This window comes from Electrophorus electricus, chromosome 7, assembly GCF_041902795.1.
Source record: "Electrophorus electricus isolate QZ-2024a chromosome 7, ASM4190279v1, whole genome shotgun sequence".
NCBI lineage: Eukaryota > Metazoa > Chordata > Actinopteri > Gymnotiformes > Gymnotidae > Electrophorus > Electrophorus electricus.
Window position 1 is genome coordinate 32,755,001 of NC_137503.1, and position 25,000 is coordinate 32,780,000.

Sequence of the window (25,000 nt, forward strand, 5' to 3'; positions counted from 1 at the left end):
CAAAGAACAGACACTGGGAAGAGAGCGGGAGGAAGAGAGGGAGCGGGAACGAGAGAAGCAGAGAGGGAGCGATAACCGGGTGTCCTGACTACAGATGTAAGAACTTAACTACCTGGCATAGTGTGAATCGCTTAGTGTGTAGCCCATAGTCTTGAGATTCCAGTAAACTCTCAGTTTGTAATGCAAGATTGCCCTTTTCCCATTGGCAGGTCAACAGCGAATGAGAATCTCATTGCTTCTCCCTCAGAACATCTACCTCCCCATTGGCCGATCAACTGAGATGTCTCCCATGGGCTGTTCCTGTGGAGAACGTGTATCTATTGGCACCCATTTCTAAGCAGCAGTAGCTTCCTATTGGCTCTTTCTTTAGAAGATTCCCATTGGCTAAAGAGCAGAGAGTTGTAGACGAATTATTAACTGTGAGGCACAACAGTGTCCGAAAAATGTCAGTCTAAATGCTGATTGCTGATAACCAAAAAAAGCGATTATTGTATCTTGTAACAACTGTTCTCTTTGGTTTGTGAACACACACACACCTAGTAAAGCTTGATTCAAACGTGCTAAATTAAACATCGATTCAACAAGTCTTGAAAATGTGAAACATGAAAATGTTGACCATGTACATAAAGAGCAGAAAGAACAGAGAACAGCTTTATAAAGAACAGAGAACTGCTTTATGTATATAAGAAATATATTCAAACAGAAAGTGTAAATTACAGTACAGTGTCTTACAGCATCCAGCTTCAGTAAAAAAAAAAAAAAAATACAAATGTACAAACGTATTACTTTACTTTTCTAACAACACCTGGACCTGTTGAAGTTGGAGTCAAAGCCTGCCGTGCTGCTGAAAACACAGCCGATGCTACGAAAAGGGACGCAGTCCTTAACGAACCCTAAATCCAGCCCAAAACGCATACAAATATACAAGAGCGAAACGCCTCTTCCAGCCAATGACATTTTCGTTCAGCCTCAAGATCTGTATGTGGATTTCAGAAATTCACGCAACACATCACAGGATCCTTCATATAAACCAAGCATAATACTGTGACTTTTTCAGCTGAAATATTACTGGAAACAGAAACTTGTGAAAGTCAACAAAGAGAAAACAAACAGAAAAAACCCCCAAAAAGGGCAGCATCTTTCACACTTCAACATGCTGTGATGTTCTTTGAATCTGGTTCAATAAAAGTCATATTTAACATTTAAAAAATCAAATAATAATAACATATGCCCAAAATCCAAACATGAAACTAATAAGAATCTGATATTTAAAGAACAAGAAAAAAAAACTAGCCAACAAACCAACTGAGAAATTAAAGAGTTCTGAGGGTGATGTGAGTCCTGTATTTGATTCATGCAGCTGTCCCGGGTCCTCATAATCCATCTCTACCCTTCAGTTTCTCAAAACTGGAGCCGAGAAAAGACAAACGCGTGAAACAGCTGATCCACTGTCTCCGGGAAGCCGCGCAGATGTTGGTTAAACCTTCACACCAGACACTGCTGTTTGGAAAAGGTGAAGCCAATTCCAGCACCGAGCTGAACGGACCTGCCTTGCAGGAGACACAGTGCTGAAGGCGAGAGCGCAATCACATCCTGCAGCTTTCTGGATCACCCTTAAACACACCCTTAAGCCCCGCTGTCGCAAAGACGCGCTAATGAAGAGAGAAGGCATAGCAGTGAAGCTGTTAAGAACGTTAATAAGATGTTTTACATGTGAAAACCTCTGTCCTCCGTACCTGTGCAGAGTTAAAAGTCGTACCATGGATGAACCGAGTCTGCCAGGCAGACGTAAAGGTGCCACAGTCAACCACTGTGGAAAATATCAAAGAACAAACTGGAACCTTCTCTCTAAAACTCAATGTCCCATGATCCCACTGTCCCCAAGAAATGGGGAAAAGACTGGAAAAGGTATGTCCCCCTGACCGGTGGGTGCACTATGTACATCTGTGAAGGGAGAGAGCGTAAAGGCGATACGAATGCGTTCTGCTCCAGCGATTGAGCCGGGCTGCACTTCTTCCACTAGCCCTTGCGTGCTACACTGACCCAGGTCTGTCAGAAGGGTGGGTCATCTCGGGGGGAGGTGAGTCACACGCTCAGCACATGCCAGAGGGAGCTTTCTGCGGTCCGCGCGTCTGCCTGGGGACCTCGCTCTCCAGGAAGACATCGTCGCTGCACAGCAGTGGTTGGGCGGGGCCGCTGTGATTGCCTCTGGCTGGGCCGAGGCGCAAGACCTGAGATGTGAGCTCCTCATGGGGTCCAGGGAGCACAGGCAGCCTGGAGCTAAAGTTCAGATAGATCTGTGGGAAGGGAATGAAGAATGCAGTTGTCGACATCCCTGTGGCAGTGTGTGTGTGTGTGTGTGTGTGTGGCCATAAATGACATACATGCTTGGTACTGTCTGAGATTTGCTGTTCAATCATCTCCACTATCTTGCCAAAACAGGGTCTCTTAAAGGGTTTTGCATCCCAGCATGACTGCATGATTTCATACCTGAAAGACAATAACACCGCAACTGGTTAACACATACACACACACACACACACACACACACACACACACACACACACACACGCGCGCGCGCGTGCGCACACACACACACGCACACACACAGACTTACATGCACACTAATAGTGTCAGCTGAATATTTCCTGAACGAGGTCCTTTGTTTCTGTGTCCAGTATATACAAGTGAGGTCTTCACAATGAACCCATCAAAATCCCTTACGGCAAATAAAAACACAGACACACACACACACGCATGCGCGCATACACACTCTCTCTCCCTTACATTTCATTTGGAGAAAACTCAGGTGAATCCATTCGATAGCCCTCCTTTATCATCTTGTAGAATTTGGAGTCCACAGGCATCCCCGGATAAGGGCTACTCCCTGCGGAGAGGCAGCAAGAATGCATGGTTAGGGTCTCTTCCTGTTCTGCCAAACCTTAAAAGAGGGGGATATACTTTTCCAACAGACCAGGAAATGACCGTTAACCAGGCAGAACTGGAGGAGTTCAGAACATTCTAGTTTATATCTTAGAATATCATATTCTAATATTCTATGAGTTCCGATGTTAAATGTTTCGTCTATGTTAGATGTATGCGATATGTGGCATAATTTATGTGACTAACACACGTGTAGAAACAGAACCGGGCCGTACCGAGAGAGAAGATCTCCCACAGTAAGATGCCGTAAGACCAGACGTCGCTCTCAAACGTGTACACACACTCGAAGATGCTCTCTGGAGACATCCACTTCACTGGGAGACGGGCCTGCCATTCCAAACAACAGAGCCTCTTTTTTTCCACTGCACAAAAGGCTTCAGCATTTCTCCTCAATGTGGAACAGTCCCCTACTTTGTTCCAAAGTCTCCACTGGTCAAGTGCTAGTGTCAAAGTCATGTTCGTTTGGAATTCTGATGGAGAAGGTCCCATCTTTGGATTTTAAAACCGCGTCTCTTATTGTAAAACCATTGGCATTTGAAACAAAGTGTTATGGAGAATGATCTGAAACAGTGTCTTGCATACTCGACCTAAGATACATAAGGGACACACACATGCACACATATATGCATGCAAAAACACATACAGATACCGATACTCATGGGTTCTTGTTCACACATAAATACGTGCACACACGTGCACACACACAAAGAGAAACTTGAATATAACCTATTCTGTTATGACAGACTGTCCTGTCCTCGGTTAGAGTCAGTGAAGATCGAGTACATTTTGACTCGCTAAAAGAATGCAGTCTACTTTCTTCTTTCTTCCAGGGAACGTTTTGCATGTCGAGGAGAAGCCCTGGGGGAAGATCCGGCCTTCTGTTGGCTGGTCTCTGAGATGGTGGTTACATCACCTCAACCGTCTTTTACACTTTGATCTGTTTTGTGTGTCATGCTGAGGAATGGTTTTTAAACCCTCCCAGGTGTACATCCTGCTAATGTGTGTGTTAACTGCAAAGCCACCATTCATTCATATTGTAATGAAAATAAAATATTTAAAACGACAATAACAGAAACAAAGAGTAACTCAGAGGAACTGTTCATTCATTTGTGGAATCAAGACACCCAGTTGCACCTTGATTTGTTATCCGTCAGCAGAAGCAGAAACTTACGTTGCCCTTCACTACATAGTTGGAGTCAGTAGTGATGTCTCGGGCGAGGCCAAAGTCACAAATCTTAGCCACTCTGCCTTGTGTGAGGAGAATGTTTCTGGCTGCCAGGTCCCTGTGAATACACTGAACACACACACACACACACACACACACACACACACACACACAGGAACTTCAATATAGATTGGAGAAACATTCCAGATATGTTTTGAATGTCATGACACAATGTAACAGGCTGACACAAAGTCAATTAGCAAAGATTTGCTAGGCCCCTCTCCTTACGTTGTGGTGTTACAATACACATACAAACATTACACTTCTCTCTTAATGTAGTTCTGCGACAACAGCATTTAATGGATTCTAACACTCCTCAGTTGCACTCACAAACACAAGCAGCATGTCTAAACCACAAAGGCCCCAGCACTCGGCAGACCCAGCATGACAGCATTGCCCTTTCCAGCCGTAACACACACATGCTCCGGCCCAAGTTCTCTCACACAGGGAGAGAGAGAGGACTGGTCTCACCAGGCTGTTAGATTCAACAGTAAGAGAGCGTTTCAGGTTCTATTCTACAAGAGCTGATTACTGTTGGGTTATTACTATTATTGATTATTGTCTATGTAAACGTGCAAAACATTTTGACTCATTCAGGGATTTCTTGAGGTCAAAGATGTTGCTTTGAGAGGTTCTTGAGGAATGTGTATAAAAGTGATATAAGGAGAGACAATCAGAAGGGTAGATGACCCGATACGGGAATGTGATACAGGAACGCACACGTGTTTGTTTCTGGTAAGTGTGTGCTGGCATGCTTGTGAACATGTGTGTCCGTGTGTGAGCATCCGTAAGCTGACCCACGACTGGACAGTCAGAAGGTGAAATGTGAATCCAGAGCTTTGTGCAAGAAGTGAAAGAGGAGCATCACTATCATACTGCCTCCACAGGAACGGAGACGACAGGGAAGGTGTCAGAGGAGGACTGGGGGTGTCAGAGGAGGACAGGGGGTGTCAGAGGAGGAACGTGTCCTACGTTTTTGGATGCCAAGAAGTCCATTCCCTTGGCAACCTGATAGGAAAAGCTGAGAAGGTCTTCAGTGTCCAGAGCCAGGCCGTCCTCCTGCAGAACCTCACTGACCACATCGCAGTCGCTGTATGATGCACTACCTGAGAGAGAGAGAGAGAGATCTGTGATACTGTACACCGCACAGAAGAGGAGAGGAGAGGAGAGGAGGAACTAGTTAGCCCACAATAGGAAGATTTTGCTCTAGTGTACTTTACCTTTATGGAGTGAACGTGGTTTATCAGAGGACGCAGGTCCCATAACTGAAGGTCTCATGGTCATGTAGCCATTTCTGTTTTCACTGCAAGCAAAACAATAAAAAATACTTTTTTAATGTGTTTCATTGATTTTAAAAAAAGTATATTTATTGAAACAAAACACCTAAGGCGAGTCTAATATCTGAGCACGTGTTTTACCCCGACTCTGGCTGTAACATGACGTTCCTGTAGTAACAGTCCTCTCCCAGTCTGGAACAGCAGAAGGAATCGCGCTTTCTACGCAGGAAGTTCAGCAAGTCACCAAAGCAACAGTACTCGGTGATCACCAGAGTTGGACCTGAGGAAAAGTCCAATCAGAGTGAAACGTGCCATCAGTATCAAATAATAATATTTTTTTACACCTCTCTCTCTCTCTCTCTCTCTCTCTCTCTCTCTCTCTCTCTCTCTCTCTCTCTCTCTCTCTCTCTCTCTCTCTCTCACCTCCAACAGTGCAGGCTCCCAGTAAGTTGACAATGTTTATGTGGTTACCAAGGTAACTGAGCACCTTCAGCTCTGACATTAGAGCCTCTTTCTCAGTGGCATGGGCACTTGCTGCAGCACAAGTAAACAATAAACACAAACAAACATGAGTGCAAATAAAGTCTTAACACAGAGGAATCAGAAGTCTTAACACAGAGGGATCAGAAGTCTTAACACAGAAGGATCAGAAGTCTTAACACAGAGGGATCAGAAGTCTTAACACAGAGGGATCAGAAGTCTTAACACAGAGGGATCAGAAGTCTTAACACAGAGGGATCAGAAGCCTTAACACAGAGGAATCAGAAGCCTTAAAACAGAGGAATCAGAAGCCTTAACACAGAGGAATCAGAAGTCTTGTGAGATCCAAATCATTGTGCCTAAATATTGTGGGCAGAGCAGCTATGAACTTTATTGTAGGAGTCTGAAAGAATGTTCATAAAATAATAATTAAATCATCCTTTTTAGGTGTGCTTAAATATAAAAGTGCCATTATTATTGCATGGCATTTTAACCTGTTTGTTTAAAACATTTGAACACAAATTAAAGCTGAATACTGTGTGTATAACATTAAGAAAAAGGTGAGCTGTGTCCTCTAGACTGGAGTGTTGAGTCTCCAGTGTTTTCTTCGTGGTAATGTAAGCAAGGATCATTCTTGGGTGTTTAGAATTGAAGGCCCACTCATTCCTGACATCAAGCTAAACATTCAATCCTGCATCCTCACTTAACAGGTGTGCGAGGCAAGTTAGGTACGACTGTTCCCTGGTGACGGTCTACACTATGTTCTCTGACATGGAAGTTTGTCAGGCTATATTAACACAGCATGCGTGTGTGCTCATCATTAACCACTACAAAACAAAAGCCCGAAACCAAGTGAACAGTGCAACGTCCCTCTTCACTTGCTACTTCCTGCTTTTTTGCTTTTCCTTCTACTCACGTTTAAGCATTTTCACTGCCACGGTCATCACCGTATCGGCCTTCGACATTCCGTACGCTGTGGCCTCCACCACTTTTCCAAACGCTCCCGATCCCAGAGTTTTCCCTGTGGACACAAAGCAGGAAAAATTCCCAGTGACATTCCTGAGTTATACACCTGCTGTGGCAGGGCCTCCCCCTCAACACTGACCTGAGATCAGTAAGCATTCCACCAAACCATTCTTACAGTTACCATGATTACGTAACATGCTTCTCAAACCACAGATTCTGACAGTATAGGCAGATAACACATTCTTTGTAGGCTGGAGATGTTTCCATACTCCTGAATCAAGCAGGGCACTGAAACCAGCTTGCAAATTGCCTTCCTCGGTCAGGAATGCTGGCGTAACTCAAAGACATCAGAGCGGAGTAAGTTACTGAAAAACAGCTTCACATCGGCAGGAGCAGAGGGTACAGCAAGCTACGGGGGCGGAAGACCCGACTGACCGAAACGTAGCTTGTCTCGAGGAAACTCCCACTGGTGGTCATACGGAAGCTGGGTAGGGTCAATATACACATAGTTGTTGCCATGGATTCCTTCGATGACCTTCCACTGTATCTGATATTTTGGTTTCTGAAGGAGGAGAGAGAGAAGGATTTGGAGGAGAAGATGCTCCCAGACCAACCCAAACATGGTTGCCACCACGCTCAAGGCGAGAGCTAGGCTGCTTCCCACTCACAGCCATGCGAAAGCCAAGAATAAACCATTTATTAGATGGGATTTTTAAGTTTTCCATAAAGAAAATGAATTGGAATATCCCCCAAAGGCTGCATGTGTCTGCATGTGTGTGCATGCATGTGTGTGTGTGTGTGTGTGTGTGTGTGTGTGTGTGTGTATGTGTGTTTGTGTGTGTGTGTGTGGAAGTAACTACGCCCTGTGAGAAACAGATTGGTACAGCCCCTATTGACCTGGCAAACAAAGTCTGTGTGTGTGTGTGTGTGTGTGTGTGTGTGTGTGTGTGTGTACCTCTGCATGTACCTGTGATAAAGTGTCTTACCTGCATGTACTTGTAGGCCAGAATGAACAGGATGAGGCAGAGGATGGCAGCTGCCGACGAGAAACCAATCAGCAGCGGAGTGAAGAGCTCATGAGGGACAGTGCGTTCTGGAGGAGGCCAACCCAGAGAGAGAGGGGGAAAGAGAGAAAGAGAAAGAGAGAGAGAGAGAGAGAGAGACAGAGAGAGACAGAGGGAGAGAGAAACAGACAGACAAAGAGAGAGAGAGAGAGAGAGAGAGAGAGAGAGAGAGAGAGAGAGAGAAAGAGATAGATATTAATATTCAACAGCAGTTGGTAGTCCTGTTAGGGGATTTCCAGGTTTTCCGGACAGAGAAGTTTTGGAAGTCACAACAAAAGCATTATACAGTTAAAATATAAACCAATGCAATGCAGCTGTGTCACATCAGGTCATCATGACACACAAAAGACACAGCTGACAGCCAGATGATTTGGCTGAAGAAATGATGTCCTTTAGCCTGTGGGTGGCTATGCCCACTGTACTCACAGCCCTTCCTACAGGGACAGTACAGGGATGGATGCTCGAGTTGTCTGTGGGAATTTCAGCTCAGCTTTTACACCACAGTGCCGGAGCTCTTCATGGTGAACCTGTCCCAGCTGCCAGTCCAGTCTGCAGGTGTGACTAGGGCAATATGCGTCAGACACCCAAAAGGCTGGGTCCTTCCTCCTGGTCTCTCTTGTGATATGCTGATGACTGCACCACCGTAGTCTCATAACTAACTTGCAGGAAGACTGCCAACCAGCTGGTGTCCCGGTGCACCCAGACAACTGTAGAGACACTGGAGGACTTCCGACAAACCCTGTCCCCCCTGTCTTTCACTGTGGAGACACTCACGTTCTTGGGCACCACACCCAGGGATCCAGTTCTACTGGACAGTCATCCTCTCCTGGTTTGGTTCCTCCAGCTCTTCAGGGCATCTACAGCAGCACAGAGCAGAGGGGAACTGGCGGGGTCATAGGTGACCGCTCTCATCCTGGATCCCACCTATTCCAGACACGTCCCTTTGGTTGACGACTTGGGGTCACCCAAACCAGCACAACCAAACAGCTTCTTCCCCAGGGCTACAGTGCTCACTGACTGCAGAAATCGTCGAGTACTCTACACTGAACCGCCCAACTGAAGCCCTGCACTGGAACACTGAAAAAAAACGTGGGTGGGTGTCTGTGTGTGTGTGTGTTGGGGGTATTATGTGTGTATGGCTGTGGTGTGTGTGTTTGTGTATGTGTGTGTGTATGCTGTGTGCGTGGGTGGGTGTCTGTGTGTGTGTGTGTGTGTGGGGGGGGGTTATTATGTGTGTATGGCTGTGGTGTGTGTGTTTGTGTATGTGTGTGTGTGTATGCTGTGTGCGTGGGTGGGTGTCTGTGTGTGTGTGTGTGGGGGGGGTTATTATGTGTGTATGGCTGTGGTGTGTGTGTTTGTGTATGTGTGTGTGTATGCTGTGTGCGTGGGTGGGTGTCTGTGTGTGTGTGGGGGGGGTTATTATGTGTGTATGGCTGTGGTGTGTGTGTTTGTGTATGTGTGTGGGTATGGTGTGTGTGTGTGTGTGTGTGTGTGTGTGTGTGTGTGTGTGTGTGAGGGGGGGGGTTATTATGTGTGTATGTATTGTTTCTTCTGCTCTGTACTGAGTTGCTAAGCTCTTTATCCATAAGAAGCTTTCTTTCCATTTCAAATCAGAGAATGCAGACTCTGCAGGATGTAATCCCCTGCAAACCTACCACCTCCCACCATGATCCAAAACACAGGTCCCTGTGTATCATTATCTTCAGCCAGAACACACACACACACACACACCAGCTTGAAGCAAACGGGTTAGTCTTGCATCCCTTAACACACATTCCTCCCCCCAACCACTCCGCCAGCCCACCTCCACGCAAATCTTCCCTGGACTAATCTCCCAGATCCCCAACCTGCACACACACTCCACCGTGTAACAAAACGTTTACTCTTGGGGTTTCTGGTCCTCTTTGCTCTGAAAATGCCGGCCAAAGGAAGCTTTTGTTTCACCCCGTGGTACATGAATGTGAAGAAAGTTCAGCGGGATCCAGACGTGCCACACCATCACCTCCCCCGCCAAAACAAAGCTACAGGACATTCCCCCGCAGGTGTTGATGCTGCACTTACAAAAGACAACAAACACCTGGGCCTCTGTTTATATAACACGCGGCTTTAATCCCACAGTTTTGCTGCGCTACCACGGCTCCGAGTCAGGCGCCATTTTGCCAGCAGTACAGTTCAGGGGTGTTACGGCACCCTCCAAACATCAAGACCATTCGCACTGTGTACGGGAGCAGCGGTGACACATGTGCCAAGCAACAGATAAGGAGAGCGGTAAGAGACGTGGGGCATGTCCTCTGCCGAGATGCGGCGTGACGACTGGGAAACTAGGAGCAGATGGGGCCAAGGAGTGTTTGACAGCTGTCATATCCCCAGCTGGGTGAGACGAGACAGACAGGCAGACTTAGAGGGAGAAACACATGGGGAGCTGAGCCCTGGAGAACCGACAGAACCAACAAGCGGAATGGAATCACAGACTCAGCGAAGAGGTGCAGACAGAGACCCTGAAGCAGTGGATGGTTTTTACGCGCCACATGAAACCGAAAAATCAAGGTTTGTGTTTGTGCTGGACAGAGCAAAGCAGTAACTTAACCCAAAAAATATCCAGGCAGTTTTTCAAAGCCAGGTGCAACGTTGGAAATCAAATATGAAAACACCCTTGTATAATCTTTCCTTCGTGAGAGATATTTCTTGTTTGTATGTGAATGCATCTTTGCATTCTGTACAAAGGTTCATGACCAAATAAGTCATCATGAATTTAATTGTAATATGGTAAGTAACCCCTGGTTCTTCTCACTTATTAGCCGTATCGTTAGCATGGTTAGATGCAGTATATTTGTAGCCATTCTGGGGTTGGTGAGATGTTACTCTAGCAGGAACATCCAGGTCAATAAACTTTTAACAAAGTTTCCTGGAGACAGAGAGGGCTTTGTCACACTCACCTTGAACCTGGGTGCCGGGCGCATGTGCGAACGTGTGCGAACGTGCGTTCCTACTCACCACTGATAGAGAAGAGCGTGTACACGATCTCTCCTTCGGCTGAAGCCACACACTCCAGGGTGGGGTAATTGCTTTTGGTGATGTTCAGGCGACTCTCCACGGCTCCCTTCCCAAAGGGGGGGTTCGTCATGGTTACCGTGATGACATCCTCTTCCTCTTGGGTGGCATTCAGGACGTTAGAACACCTAAGTTGTCACACAACATCAGTGAAGTCTTCAACGACAACAGATTTGCAATGCTTTGACATTAGAAGCAGGACGTATATGCTATGATCCAAAGGACCGTCAAGTCAAACAACTCTTTAAAAAATGCATTTACGTTTATGTTACGAAGAGATCTACGTCACAAAGCGATTTGTTTTATTTATTTATTTACAGCGTCCGCATGTGACGGGCAGGCAGGTAGCAGAAGTTCACTGAATAAGTGAGAGGCATGACTAGTGTCTTTAATCTCCTTCTACTGCTACATTGAGGTTCAGCACACGCCAGCATGCACATGGATAACATCGTGCCTGTACTGTACTTTGTTACCTTGGTTTATTTAACGCCCATGTTACGCATCACTGTGAAATTCAGAGTAACTGTGAAGCAAAAACATGAGCCGTTTAGGCCAGAAACAACTATTCTGACGTTCTCTCTGTAAATGTGTGCACTGCAGGCATGATGGGACACATGGAGCATTTTTACGCAATCCCACTGGAGGCAGAAGGATCCTGAAAGGTGGAATGTCTGTTTGGCAAAATTAACACCCTCCAGAAGGCAGCGGTTCTCACTGCTGGGGTACGCCGCCACCCCGGGCTTCTGTCCCAGCCTGACGAGTGCCTCCATACTCTAAGCTCTGTGTATATCCTTATCAGAAAGGTAAACTATTCCTTGCATGCATTGGAATAAAAGTCTGATACTATGTGGCAGAGTTTATCACTTCAGGCCCCTCTACTGCCAAGTTGCCACTGTTGGGACCCTGAGTAAGACCCTTCATTCTCAATCACTTGAACTGTGTTCAGTCATAATTGTAAGTCATCTGAGATAAAAGTGTCCTGTAAAATAGAAAACATAAACTGATCTAAATAAAGATTTAGCAGTGTGTTAGAACAAGTGTTATCCTGGACTGACTTAGTCCAAACTGAGCAACAAGTAACGACTCACTTGGTTTCTACGGTGGAAAACATGTAGAATATCTACACTGTGCCTGTATAATATCCCAGGGTCATATGGGTATTAGGAACCAATCACATGATAGTCAAATTACTTCATTCCACCACTCGTAATTAATTAATCCATAATTCTGTCGAATTGTCAAACATTTGTATTTCTCAATTACAGTTATGACTTGAGGGCCTTGTTCAGGGCCACAGTGGCAAGCTTCTGAGTACTAGTCCAGTATCTTAACCCACATTAAACATCCTGTTAGCCAATGATCTAATCTGTGGAACATGATATCGCCTCATCTGAGCAACATAAAGAACGGCTTAAATGTCATGACTTGTGGGATTAAAACACACCGAGTGCAAATCTTGACAAGAAACCAAAATAAAGGCTTAGTCATAACCTTATAAACTTTACTCAGTCAAGCATAGCTGTATAGTATAGTATAGAATATTAGTAATAGTATTAGTGTTAGTATTAGTACATTATAGTATAGTATAGTATAGCTAGTTCTAAAATAATTTAGTGGCCAAACTATTACTTTCCAAGCTTGTGTTTTTACTAGAGTGGGGACAAACTCTTCAGTGTACCAAAGGCTGGTACGGCACATGACTCTGGAGTGTGTTTACCTGGCATAAGGCTGGTCACAGTAATACCACGTGATCTGGGGTGTGGGACACGTGACTCGGGAGTGTGTTTACCTGGCATAAGACTGGTCACAGTAATACCACGTGATCTGGGGTGTGGGACACATGACTCTGGAGTGTGTTTACCTGGCATAAGACTGGTCACAGTAATACCACGTGATCTGGGGTGTGGGACACATGACTCTGGAGTGTGTTTACCTGGCATAAGACTGGTCACAGTAATACCACGTGATCTGGGGTGTGGGACACATGACTCTGGAGTGTGTTTACCTGGCATAAGACTGGTCACAGTAATACCACGTGATCTGGGGTGTGGGACACATGACTCTGGAGTGTGTTTACCTGGCATAAGACTGGTCACAGTAATACCACGTGATCTGGGGTGTGGGACACGTGACTCGGGAGTGTGTTTACCTGGCATAAGACTGGTCACAGTAATACCACGTGATCTGGGGTGTTGGACACGTGACTCGGGAGTGTGTTTACCTGGCATAAGGCTGGTCACAGTAATACCACCTGATCTGGGGTGTGGGACACATGACTCTGGAGTGTGTTTACCTGGCATAAGGCTGGTCACAGTAAAACCACGGGATCTGGGGTGTGGGACACGTGACTCGGGAGTGTGTTTATCTGGCATAAGGTTGGTCACAGTAATACCACCTGATCTGGGGTGTGGGACACGTGACTCTGGAGTGTGTTTACCTGGCATAAGGCTGGTCACAGTAATACCACCTGATCTGGGGTGTGGGACACGTGACTCTGGAGTGTGTTTACCTGACATAAGGCTGGTCACAGTAAAACCATGTGATCTGGGGTGTGGGATACCCCTCAGCTACACAGCGCACCTGTCCATCAACCGGCCCATCATAAGAGACAATTTCTGGTTTACCTAAATATAAAGGCCAGGTCAGTGGTCAGTTTATCCTTAGGCGGTGGTACAGAGATTCCCGGATTAACGGGTATTTTGCGTAGAAGAAAATTCACAACATTCCTTTCAAACTTGTTGACAAATCAGACATCAACAGTACAAACCGAAAGATTTTGAGCAAAACTTTAGCAAAGAAAGTATACTAATCAGCACTATTCCCTCTACCTAATGTTCAACATTAATAAAGAATAATTTGGCAAAGGAATCGCGTGTTTGCAAAACTTAAAAATGGTTCTGGCTATTTGCTCCGCTTTGTACTGTCATGAGCAGCTTTATGGTCTGAGATAAACTTTTCACAATTAATGAGGTGCATACAGACAATGCAGTGACCAACAAAGCAAGACAATGTGGTGAAGTCACCTGACTAACGAAACCCAGTCTTTCAATTTACATGGCAGAAAAGCTAAACTTGTGCTCTTTAGAGGTGAGTAGACTAACTTACTTATGACGTGAACTTCAAACGTTTGATGGATGGTCACGTCAGCGTTTGAAGCCGTAAAGGTGTAGACACCACTTTCTGATACTTTCAAACGCACCAGCCTCAGATCACTGCTATAACTGCTGAGAAAAACCACAAGAAGGAAAATCCCTCATCTTCATCGTAATTTAAATGTCAGCAAATTAAAAAGCAATACCACAGGCCAATCTTGATGAGAAATTGTGAAAACTGATAGAATAGCATAGTATAGTATAACATAGCATAGCATTAGTGTTGTCACTGACCAGATACTGACCTGTGAACTTACAGCATGTATGTGTTCCAACACTTATGTGTGTGTGCGTGTGTGTGCATGTGTATGTATCTGTGTGTGTGTGCGTGTGTGTGTGTGTGTGTGTGCACGCACACCTGTGTGCCTCTGAGTGTGTGCTGATTGTGTGGTCAGTTGTGTTGCTGAGATGGCGTCCATCGTAGCTCCAGGAGATGGTGTGGGGTTTGGGATAGGCCTCCATAGTGGCACGCAAGGAAAGGCTCTGTCCTTCTCTCACTCTCCAAATACTTTTGTCTACCTGTGTCAGGTTAATAAATCCCTTACCTAAGACACACACACACACACACAAACACACACACACACACACACACACACATATTACATCTGAAATATCAAAGTGACAAGAGCCAGTAGATCTACATTGACAAGTTGTAGCATTAAAATAATTCCTGTGCTTTCTAATGATCCATGAACTCATCCAGGATCAGTAGCTACAGTAGGGTTAACTCTGGGGTACACTGTTCCACTGCCTCTTAAAAATGAATATTTACTTAGGTGATTACACATTGAAATCAAATCTGTTAATAAACCAATCGGGATCCAAGCTTAAATTTCAAAATGTACTGAACAGCCATTCTGAAAGGCCACAGGCTTAAGACATTCATATTCACAAACGCAGAAATATGTAACAACCAACTGCATAATTAAACTCTATCAAATTACACTGATGGTTATTGTCGGATTGTGAAAATCCAGACACACGTCCAGGTCCTATAAACACTGTTGTATTATGATGGCAAACTTGAAGAGGGAATTGGGCTTAACTTTAAATATGCAGCATATAAATAATAATATGACATAAATAATCCAGCAGATTTAGCATTTGAACATCTCGAGCAATCTGCACGCATGCTCGGCCTGACAGGCTGTCTTACTGTAGACATCCACCCAGACTGCCTTGGCACTGGTGCCCTTGGTGTTTTCAGCCTGGCAGCGGTAGTTTCCGGAGTCCTGCATCGACACGGCCGCTATGCGGAGGGTCGCCGTACGGTTGTGGGAGACAGGCTCCACTGAGAGATGGGAGCTCAGATGCACAGACGCTGTCTGTCGAGATACCACAGTGACCCATATATAGGTCAGAGGCGGTGAAAAACGGATGTACGAGAGTGTGTGCGTGTGTGTGTGCGTGCCTGTGCGTGTGCGCGTCTGCGTGCGTGCATGGGTGTGTGTGCTTGTTCAGTTGCACATTACAGCTGCTTTCATATGAACTTTCTTTCATAAACAAACAGCAGAAAAATATACCATGATAATCTGTTTTATAATAAGATTGAAGATGGATGATGGAGAAGGACCAGAGCTGCTTTCTTCAGCCCCAGCGTGTGAGACTGCTGACGAGCAGAAGATCCCAATACAACATCTCTGAATTTACAGGTCAGGCCCAAACATTGCTGAAGTCAGTTTGACTATTTTTTTTGCAGTTTTATACTGAACTATGTGGGCTCTGTTTTTTGCATTTCAGAAAAGCGCGAATGTGTCATTCCTTGCAGGTTGCATGTGCATGCGTGCTTTGAAGTTAGGGGTGTGCAAATCTGAATGTTCTTACCACTCCAGGCGGTGGAAACCAGTTGACCTTGATGTCACTGTTGACATTGGAGGTGGAGCAGGTGAGGATGAGTCTCTGGCCCTGGGTCAGGACCACCCTGCTGAGTTCCTGCAGGTTGATGGGTGGGGGCCCGTCTGGAGCTGACACCAAACGAGCCCAACACACATTTACCACGGAAAAGACCTTACATGGAAAAACTGCGCTAACGTTATACCCAGAGTAGTACGTTTTGACCAAGAGGCATAAAAAGAACACAAAATCGTCTTCCCTCCTCGAGCGTCCCTCTTACCTGGCCGCACGCTGAGTTTATATTGCGCAGAGTGCACAGGCTTTCCGTTCAGGGTTGCCATGCAGACGTAACATCCCTCATAGGCGAGGCGAACGTCGGCGATTGCCATGCCCGTCGCGGTGCTGGCGGTGTACCGCATCCCAGCAGGCAGGGGCCGCCCGTCGCATCTCTCCAGTCGCAGGTCGGTCAGGCTGGGGTCGGTGGCCAGGCACGGGATGTAGGCGGGGGCGTCAGATCCTGCCATGATGTCCGTGATGATGGCTACCCTGAAGGCGTTTTTAGGATCTGCCGAGAGGAAGGCTAAATCAAGAACCAATGAAACACAACCGAGGGGTTGTTGATTAAGACATGACAGTGCAGCATGAGAGAAAGTGAGAGATAGAGAGAGCGAGAGAGAGACAGAGGGACAGAAAGAGAGAAGACAGAGATACAGACAGTGTTGGTGTTCTCAGGGCACAGCATATGGCTGCTTATATCTTTTAACTTCGTTTCGTTGTGGGGCCAGACTACTCAGTCAGGCTACCACTAAAACCAGGAGAAAATATTCCCAGAATCTTGGCTCAAATATTGTAGCAGCAGCGTAAAAGAACATGCAGTTTGAGGAGAGCGTAGTGAGCGTAGCTGCTATCAGCCGCCCCTGACGTGTATGTGCTATGTGTCTGTCCCTGAATCCTGGCCCGTTACGTGCTCCGCGTACCTTTAACATACACATGGATGGAGCTCGTCTCCGCAGAACGCTCCTCCAGACATGTGTATCGGCCCCGGTGAGGCTGCTGGACGTGTTCCACGCGGATGGTGGACACCTCGCCGTCCCTGTGCTCCTCCCTGACCAGTGAACGAGGCCGATCCTCCCGTTGCCATCGCACTGGCCCGTTGCCCTGGCAACGCAGGACCAACGTGTCGCTCTGTTTCACGGTGAGCTCCGGTACGTCCGGGGAAATGACGGGCCTGGAGCTGCCTGATTTAAAAAATAATAAAATAAAAGAAGATACTTCTGACGTCTGCTACATGTACAGCAGGAAGTTTTCATACCTCAACATACAGTTTGTACCGCAACATATAGTTTGTACACTACAACACCCAGATGCACAAAAGTACCCCATGACACATACGTATCCTGTGTTGTTAAAAGGTGTAAGGGCTGAGTACTATATCATCTGTTAACCCTTATCATGGTAATGGCCTCTGAAATACGGTCAGCGCGTAAGGCTGAATTACGACAAAGAGCCCTCCAGCCAATATCAGTGTGTGCTGTGCATTTCAGATGAGGGCTCTGAAGTGTTCTGAAAAACCTCACATAATATGACAAACACTTATCACATTCACCAAATTAACGTAGGCCAGTCCCTACCAATGTCACATCAAGATGTGTGCTAATATATCACAAAGCATGGATGTCGCAATATGATGAATATATGCAGAGATATGAGTGCAATTTTGTCCATATCGTGTAACTCTGCTGCAACAGGGCAGCAGAGTCATGGATCATTTGCAGCAGAAATATTCAAAGCTGTGTTTTCTCGTGACATCCTGCTCATACGGTGAAGCCCACTCTCTTTGGCCTGAGAGACCCCGGACGCTTCTGTAGTAATGCAACGCCGGTGCAGTGGAGTCACAAGGAGACCCAGACGAAACCACAGGCAGTGTTCCACGAAAACTCAGCACCAAGTAGCTGACACATTTGACACATAAGGGCTTGATTCTTCCTCAAAGAATTGCCCGAGGCATCCAAAATCTAACCAATCTCCATGCTGTCCCTTAACTGTCCCTTAACTGTCACACGCAGACACGTGAGTCTCTCTTAGCTCTGGCACATTTGTACATGCTTTAATGGTTCATATGCCATCGTCACTGTGGCACACCCGTACTACAAGTGGGTCCCTTATAAGTTGAACTGAAGGTGAACAGGGAAAGAAGAGCAGAGAACCCAAGTCAGGGTTGCTGGGAGCCGGATTTGAATGTTTGAGGAAGGATTCCCTTAGCAGGATAAACGGGCATGTCATAACAATTCGTAGGGGGAAAAATGCTTTTTTTTTGTGTGTGTGTATGCTAGAAAAGCAAATAGAAGCTTTTGCAACAACCATTTCGTGGCCAGCAAACTGTCTGCAGAGAAACAATTACACTGCTACACCCTTTCAAGCTCAAAAGGATGTTTCATTTTAACGGAAAATCCACAGGAACCAGTCAAACAGGTGATTTTCAAATGGGAAATGACTGACTTTGCACTTGCAGTCCACAGCAACTGCCAGGTCAGATCAGTCATTAAACTTCCTTTAATAAGCTAACCTGTCTGTGATGTTCGTCTGTGTCTTATCCTTTAATAAAACCTTTTAAATAAGGTTTTAAATAAAACCTAAATAAAATATTTAAAAGGTTAAAAAAAAACTTCTAAATGCTACTGAAGTGTGCTATCAGTAGTCTGTGGAGATCATGTGTCATGTCTGTATGCTCCTCTGACATCAGAGCGCGAGGAAGGCGCAGGGACAGAAGAAAGAATAAAGGAAGAAGGGAGGAGAGAGAGAGAGAGAGAGAGAGGGAGAGAGAGATTGTGTAGAGAGAGGGAGAGAGAGGGAGGAAAGAGAGAGAGGGAGAGAGAGTGTGTAGAGAGAGGGAAAGAGGGAGGAAAGAGAGAGGGAGAGAGAGAGGAAAGAGAGAGAGAGGGAGAGAAGGAGAAAGTGTAGAGAGAGGGAGAGAGAGGGAGGAAAGAGAGAGAGGGAGGAAAAGAGAGAGAGGGAGAGAGAGGGAGGAAAGAGAGATAGAGAGAAAGCTGAAAGTGCAAGAGAATGGCACACGTCTGGAGAGTCTGTCGTTTGTGTTGTGTTACTACATTTACAGTGTTTGGCAAAACTGTAAATTAATATGATCATGACAGTAAACTAAACTGAAGAGGGAGAGAGAGAGGGAGGGAGGGAGAGGGAGAGAGAGGGGGAGAGAGGGAGAGAGAGAGAGAGAGGGAGAGAGAGGGAGGGAGAGAGTGGTAGAGCGAGAAGGAGAGGGAGAGAGGGGTAGAGAGAGAGGGAGACAGAGGGGTAGAGGGAGAAAGAGAGAGAGAGAGAGACAAAGAGGCAGGGAGAGATGGAGAGAGCAGTAGAAAGAGTGAGAGAGAGAGAGACCTGCTTCTGGCATGTTGACTCTGGTGTACAGGTTCCTGGTTTACAGTAAATGTTCCGCTGTGAGATTCCTGTAGGCTGCTTCTCTTCTAGATGGATATATGGCCCTGTGACGGTTTTCTGTAAACAATAGAGTGTAAAGTTCCCCTCAACTCTGAAAAGCACCACAGCACTGCAACACTATTTACTATTTCATCAGCAAACCACATGCTGACAGAAACTCTTAGACACCAACCAAAGTCGTGATCACTGTTATCCAGTCACTATTATTCAAGAGTCACGCAGAATCATGTAAAAAAGACTAATATGGACCTACTGCAATGGCAACCATTTGTGAAGCACTTACCAATATAATGATGCCATAAATGAAAAAAAAAAGCCTTAATAATAACTAATATTTACGTCTGTGGAGTTGCTAATGGCAATGTTGTTTCATTTTATCATTTAAAGGATTGCTTTTCAACATAAACATCTTTCTTGGGCTTATACTGTGCACAATGTTTATTTTAGTACATAAAATACATAAATTAATACAGAGTAAATCCAAGATAAATAAAAACAATAAGTGTATAAATAAATAGCACACGTCTTTATGCAAACCACCAATACTGATTACTCATCTATAACTGGTAGTTGTTTAAAGGAGAGGCTTGTTCAGTCAGAGAAGCTAACAGAGAAAAATGACCCTGTACCAGGCTACTGTACCAGTAGAAAAGACTCTTCTACTGCTAAAAAATGACTTTAGGCAGTTATTCTCATCCATAGGGAGTAAACACACACACACACGCACGCTCACACACGCACGCTCACACATACACGCACACACAGCCACACGCACGCACGCACACACGCACGCACAGGTGCAGACGTTTGATGGTTTGAGTTCACGACTTGCTTTTATAATAGTGTCCCATTGACATTTGGCAGCGAAAAACATGCTCGAACAAGATATACCGCCAAAGGGCTAAAACAAGACAAGAGGGCGAAAATTGCGCCGCCTTTCCACGCCATCTTTCCACACCGTGAAGACTGAAGGAATACCCAGCACTGCCCCATATACAACACAGCAACACAGGACGCTGGCTTACGTTCAGCATGACGCCACAGAAAAGCAATCTGATGAGTCCTTTACAGCAGAAGAGGATGTGAGAGACACACTCACGCACACACACGAGAGAGAGAGAGAGAGAGAGAGAGAGAGAGAGAGAGAGAGAGAGAGAGAGAGAGAGAGAGAGAGAGAGAGAGATTCTGCTTGTTTAAAGTAGGAAGCGGTAACCGAGGCGTCAATTACATTTATCAGGCATCAATTAAACCATTAATACCGGTATTAAATCATACAGTGGATAAATGTAAAATGTAAATACTAGACAAATAAACCTACTGGCTGCGTCACCAAAAATACAGACATAAGGAAAAGCAATTAGAGTTTGCATAGCCAACATTGTCGCGCATAATCATGTAACTGTATCACTGTCCACAAGAGACACGAAAAGGCTCTGCAGTCGCTCGCGCCCTCTTTTTGAGAGGCAGAAATTCTTTTCACTCCAAACAAAATCAGCATTAGTGTGAGGAAGGGACCGGGTCACTGGACATTGTTCTTTAATCATCAGGCGTCGGTACTTCCGTAAGAGAAGTATGCCAGAAATGGATTTTCCTCCGCGTGCGCTCTACGCTGCACTTGCTCTGCTGCTGCTACTACAAGCACAACTGAATTATCTCGCGCACGTGTTAACACATCCCACATTCGACAGACGCAGACTAGCTAATCCGGGCGCATGTCTGTAGTTTTTATGTTTGTTCATAATGACTTAATTGGAAAAACGAGCCATCTGATATGCTCGAGATAGACGCGCCACTTGTAGCGCCCCTGGGAGACAGGAAAGTAAACCACCGCGACCGCTGCATGCAAAACTCTCTCATCTTATTTGCGTTCTTCCAAGAAATCTTTGCTTATGAAAAGACACGGTGGCTGCACAGTTACTGCCTGGCCGTGACAGTAAAGGGATACTCACGCAGCAGCAGTAAGCGAACAGAGTCGAGATACGGAGTTAATAATAAATCGCGAGACCGTTTACCCAACAGCTCTCGTTTGATTACTGTCACTACTTTACCTGTAGACTATTAGCTTACAATGTAAACACGTCCCCCAGTGCATGCAAGTCTTTAGAAACATCACTTGCAATCACCAATAAATTCCAGTAACTTGTTCTTTTTATACTCGAATATTTCCTTTGTGTTGTATCGCCACCGCACTGGGTGCTGACCTGCGCGATGAATAATTGAGAGCCGCGCGCGGAGACGGGCTCCGCGTTACGTTATGACCCAGCGAGATCCAGTTTCCGCGGTCGGGTCCAGTAACCGCGGAAAACCAAGGAGCCTCCGCAAGGAGCACGCAGAGCCGAAGCACGCGGGGCTCAGTGCAACGACGGGGCGCGCGAACCCGTGAAGGTAATGTGGCCACTCCAGGTATCCCAGTAGTTCCACCGATGACCCCAGCAGCCCCGCTCAGCGCGCGGTCCGTCTAACGCGTGAGTGCGCACGAACACACGCCAAATACGCGATCGGGCGCTGTTAACAAGAAGGTCAGATAAACTTAACCGCGACCCGCCCCGCAGGGTGAACCGTTCTTCTACAACCCAGAGAGAACGAGGACGGATAGTGTAATGCAGCCGCGGGGGTACCGCGAGGCGAGCTGAGCACTGCGCGCAACTTTTCCACGTTAGAAAGCTTGTAAAGCACGAGCTGGTCGCTTCGGCACACCTGTCGCTTACCTGAATGGAGCTGCATTAAGACCATAAGCAGAACCCAGTGGTATCCCATTATTATAATTCCATCTATGTCGAGTAGGTGTGCGTGCGTCCACTCGGCAGGCTTGCTGACGCCGTTCGCGAGTCGTTAGTGGAAGGAGGCGAGTGCTCGAGTAGATGCGCTCCCCGTCTTAAAGGGCCAGCGCGCCTTGAGCCTGCGCAGAGCTGTCGGGCTCGGAGTGGCGTCACTGTAAAACAGGCGGCTCGCTGGAGAAAACACTGGCGCGCTTTACCGTGCTCCTGGCGTGCCAGAGCTCCGGCGCGCACGCCTGCGTAATTACACGCTGGGAAGCTACTACGGCCAACACCTATTTGCCTTTACACGTCCCCATTAGATTGCCATAACAATGACGGCTGGCTGAGTGGTAAAGCTTATTGGCCTTGTACACGAAGATCTTACTCTGATAAATGAAAGTTAAGCCTAGAGATCTATAACCTGCAGGGGGGTTTATTCCCCCCGACCCCCCAAAAAACAACAATAAAGCGTGATTATGACATTTTAACAAACGCAATCACATTGACATCGTAAACTTGGCCCTCGTCCTGAAACCTGTCAGTACGCAGTTTTGCAAAATTCACACACCGCTTTTAAACACTGGGGTAGACGGATGTAAAGTAGAAAAGTGTTTTTATTTCTTAACATTGGAAGCTAAACCAGAAACGGCTAAAGGGCACAGAGTTAATCTGGCGAGAATATCGACACAGGTTAGATTAATAATCCGTGATACATGGAAGAAGTTAAACACGAAGAAACGAAGAAGCTAGGAGACATGGTTGAATACATACACACACGCACACGGGAAACGTCAAACAGGAGCAAGTGCTGGCAAAGGTGGAGCAGCCAAGGCGAAAGGTTCCAGACAGGGAGTTCCCACGTCGAGGAGTCACGCAGTCATATGAAGACACACCGGTATAAACTACCAGGCTACGTTAAAAATCCCTAATACGGTGAAACAATTTAAACATGGAGAACCGTGGCGGTCAAGATGGTGCTCCTGTGTTTTAATACTTCAGTTATATCAGGACTAGCGCTTGACCTAAAATTCTGATATTTTAGCAACCAGCAGGGTGTGATTATTCCATTTGGCAAAAGAGGTCATTCAAAGGTAGCAGCCGTTACGAGTGTAACTATGCGCTGCACCCACACACTGACTGCTAGAACCAGAAAGTGTGTGTGATGTCTGAATAATGCTACATACTGCATTGTGCAACGAAACGTGTAAAATAATCGGAAACGTTCCAAAACAATAAAATGCGAAACAAGTTTAGAAATAGACATTTGTTGAATAATTAATATTTTAATAATCTGAATATTATCAACCTGTTTTGTTGTTGTTGTTGTTGTTGTTGTTGTTTTGACAAGTTGAATTATTCATAGTTATTTACATTTACACATATGGCATTTGGCAGACGCCCTTGTCCAGAAAACTAACAAAACTAAGTGCTTTGTAGCCTCTATGAAATATCTGTTCTCATGTGCCAATAGACTTAAGCCCCAGCTAAAGTGGAAAAGAAGACAGTCAAATATTTTGTATATGTAAGTGTTTATTGACATTGCAGGGGTGAGACTTTGCTCATAGTTTGAAGACAGCCAGCGTCTCTGCTGTCGACAGCATTCCCGCCCCGGAGCGCCAGGACAGTGTATCCAGGCCTGTCCTCTTTGTGACTAGGGGATGAATTCATGAGATTCATGCAGATGCAGTGTTTGCATAGGAAATGCCTGCTAAAACGCCACTGCAAATCTGAAAGATCTGAAGGCAGAGAGAATGAAACCATATTTATTGTATTTTATGGGTTAGAGTTATCTTACATATTGGACCTCTAATATAAGGGGTCTCTGAAGAAATGTAAAGTCAATGTTTGATCGTGTGTGTGTGTGTGTGTGTGTGTGCGTGCGTGCGTGTGAGTGTGTGTGTGTGTGTGTGTGTGTGTGTGTCTGTGTGTGTGTGTGAGTGTGTGTGTGTGTGTGTGTGTGTGTGTGTGTGTGTGAGTGTGTGTGTGTGTGTGTCTGTGTGTGTGTGTGTGTGTGTGTGTGAGAGTGTGTGTGTGAGTGTGTGTGTGTGTGTGTGAGTGTGTGAGTGTGTGTGTGTGTGAGTGTGTGTGTGTGAGTGTGTGTGTGTGTGTGTGTGTGTGAGTGTGTGTGTGTGTGTGTGTGTGTGAGTGTGTGTGTGTCTGTGTGTGTGTGTGTGTGTGTGTGTCTGTGTGTGTGTGTGAGTGTGTGTGTGTGTGAGTGTGTGTGTGTGTGTGTGTGTGTGTGAGTGTGTGTGTGAGTGTGTGTGAGTGTGTGTGTGTGTGAGTGTGAGTGTGTGTGTGTGTGTGTGTGTGTGTGTGTGTGTGTGTGTGAGAGTGTGTGTGTGTGTGTGTGTGTGTGTGTGTGTGTGTGTGTGTGTGTGTGTGTGCTTGTCTTGGACCTGTTTCATTCCATTGCAGAGTCCTCAGTTCCTACAGCCTTAAGTCATTTTTCAACACAGAAGGCCTCGATCTTCACATTGGATGAACGGTGTCTGTGCAGCTTCCAGAATGCAGCCTACTGTACATATGGGTGGTGTCTTCAAGGGAACGTGGCTCGAAGTTCCAGTCATGTGGTCACATGATCTCTTCCATTCTGATCATGTGTGTTCAAGTTCCCCCTGAGCTCTGGCTCTCCATGCCACCCCAAACCCATCGTCATGACAACTCTACCTCCTCATTAATGCTTGCTCTGTTCAATGCAAAGGATATGAAAACAGGCATTATGCAGCTGATAGAAGCCCAAGTCTTACGAGGGCTAGCTCAGGTGAAGCTGAGAGGAACAGACCCCCCCCCCCCAGCA

General features: G+C 46.0%; 1 protein-coding gene across 5 annotated transcripts in view; it reads right to left on the reverse strand.

Annotated features, from left to right (window-relative positions):
• kita (KIT proto-oncogene, receptor tyrosine kinase a) overlaps positions 1 to 22,465 on the reverse strand; it is a 23,351-nt gene extending 886 nt beyond the window's left edge. The window contains exons 1-22 of one of the 5 annotated variants that reach the window (XM_081718521.1): positions 22,153 to 22,273; positions 19,385 to 19,501; positions 16,969 to 17,229; positions 16,272 to 16,571; positions 15,983 to 16,122; positions 15,315 to 15,483; positions 14,517 to 14,703; positions 14,112 to 14,230; positions 13,516 to 13,630; positions 10,950 to 11,134; positions 7,878 to 7,984; positions 7,327 to 7,453; positions 6,842 to 6,946; positions 5,869 to 5,979; positions 5,587 to 5,725; positions 5,389 to 5,471; positions 5,141 to 5,274; positions 4,115 to 4,237; positions 3,159 to 3,270; positions 2,788 to 2,887; positions 2,385 to 2,490; positions 1 to 2,297 (exon numbers count right to left, since the gene is read on the reverse strand). The exon at positions 1 to 2,297 is cut by the window's left edge and continues 886 nt beyond it. In XM_081718521.1, the coding sequence (XP_081574647.1) occupies positions 2,094 to 2,297; positions 2,385 to 2,490; positions 2,788 to 2,887; positions 3,159 to 3,270; positions 4,115 to 4,237; positions 5,141 to 5,274; positions 5,389 to 5,471; positions 5,587 to 5,725; positions 5,869 to 5,979; positions 6,842 to 6,946; positions 7,327 to 7,453; positions 7,878 to 7,984; positions 10,950 to 11,134; positions 13,516 to 13,630; positions 14,112 to 14,230; positions 14,517 to 14,703; positions 15,315 to 15,483; positions 15,983 to 16,122; positions 16,272 to 16,571; positions 16,969 to 17,229; positions 19,385 to 19,397 (2,940 nt within the window). In that variant the 5' untranslated portion in view covers positions 19,398 to 19,501; positions 22,153 to 22,273 and the 3' untranslated portion in view covers positions 1 to 2,093. Of the gene's footprint in view, positions 2,298 to 2,384; positions 2,491 to 2,787; positions 2,888 to 3,158; positions 3,271 to 4,114; positions 4,238 to 5,140; positions 5,275 to 5,388; positions 5,472 to 5,586; positions 5,726 to 5,868; positions 5,980 to 6,841; positions 6,947 to 7,326; positions 7,454 to 7,877; positions 7,985 to 10,949; positions 11,135 to 13,515; positions 13,631 to 14,111; positions 14,231 to 14,516; positions 14,704 to 15,314; positions 15,484 to 15,982; positions 16,123 to 16,271; positions 16,572 to 16,968; positions 17,230 to 19,384; positions 19,502 to 22,152 lie in introns of all 5 variants that reach the window. The other 4 variants (XM_027024455.3, XM_027024456.3, XM_027024457.3 and 1 more) reach the window with 4 other exon arrangements.
• Positions 22,466 to 25,000: the final 2,535 nt, after the last annotated feature.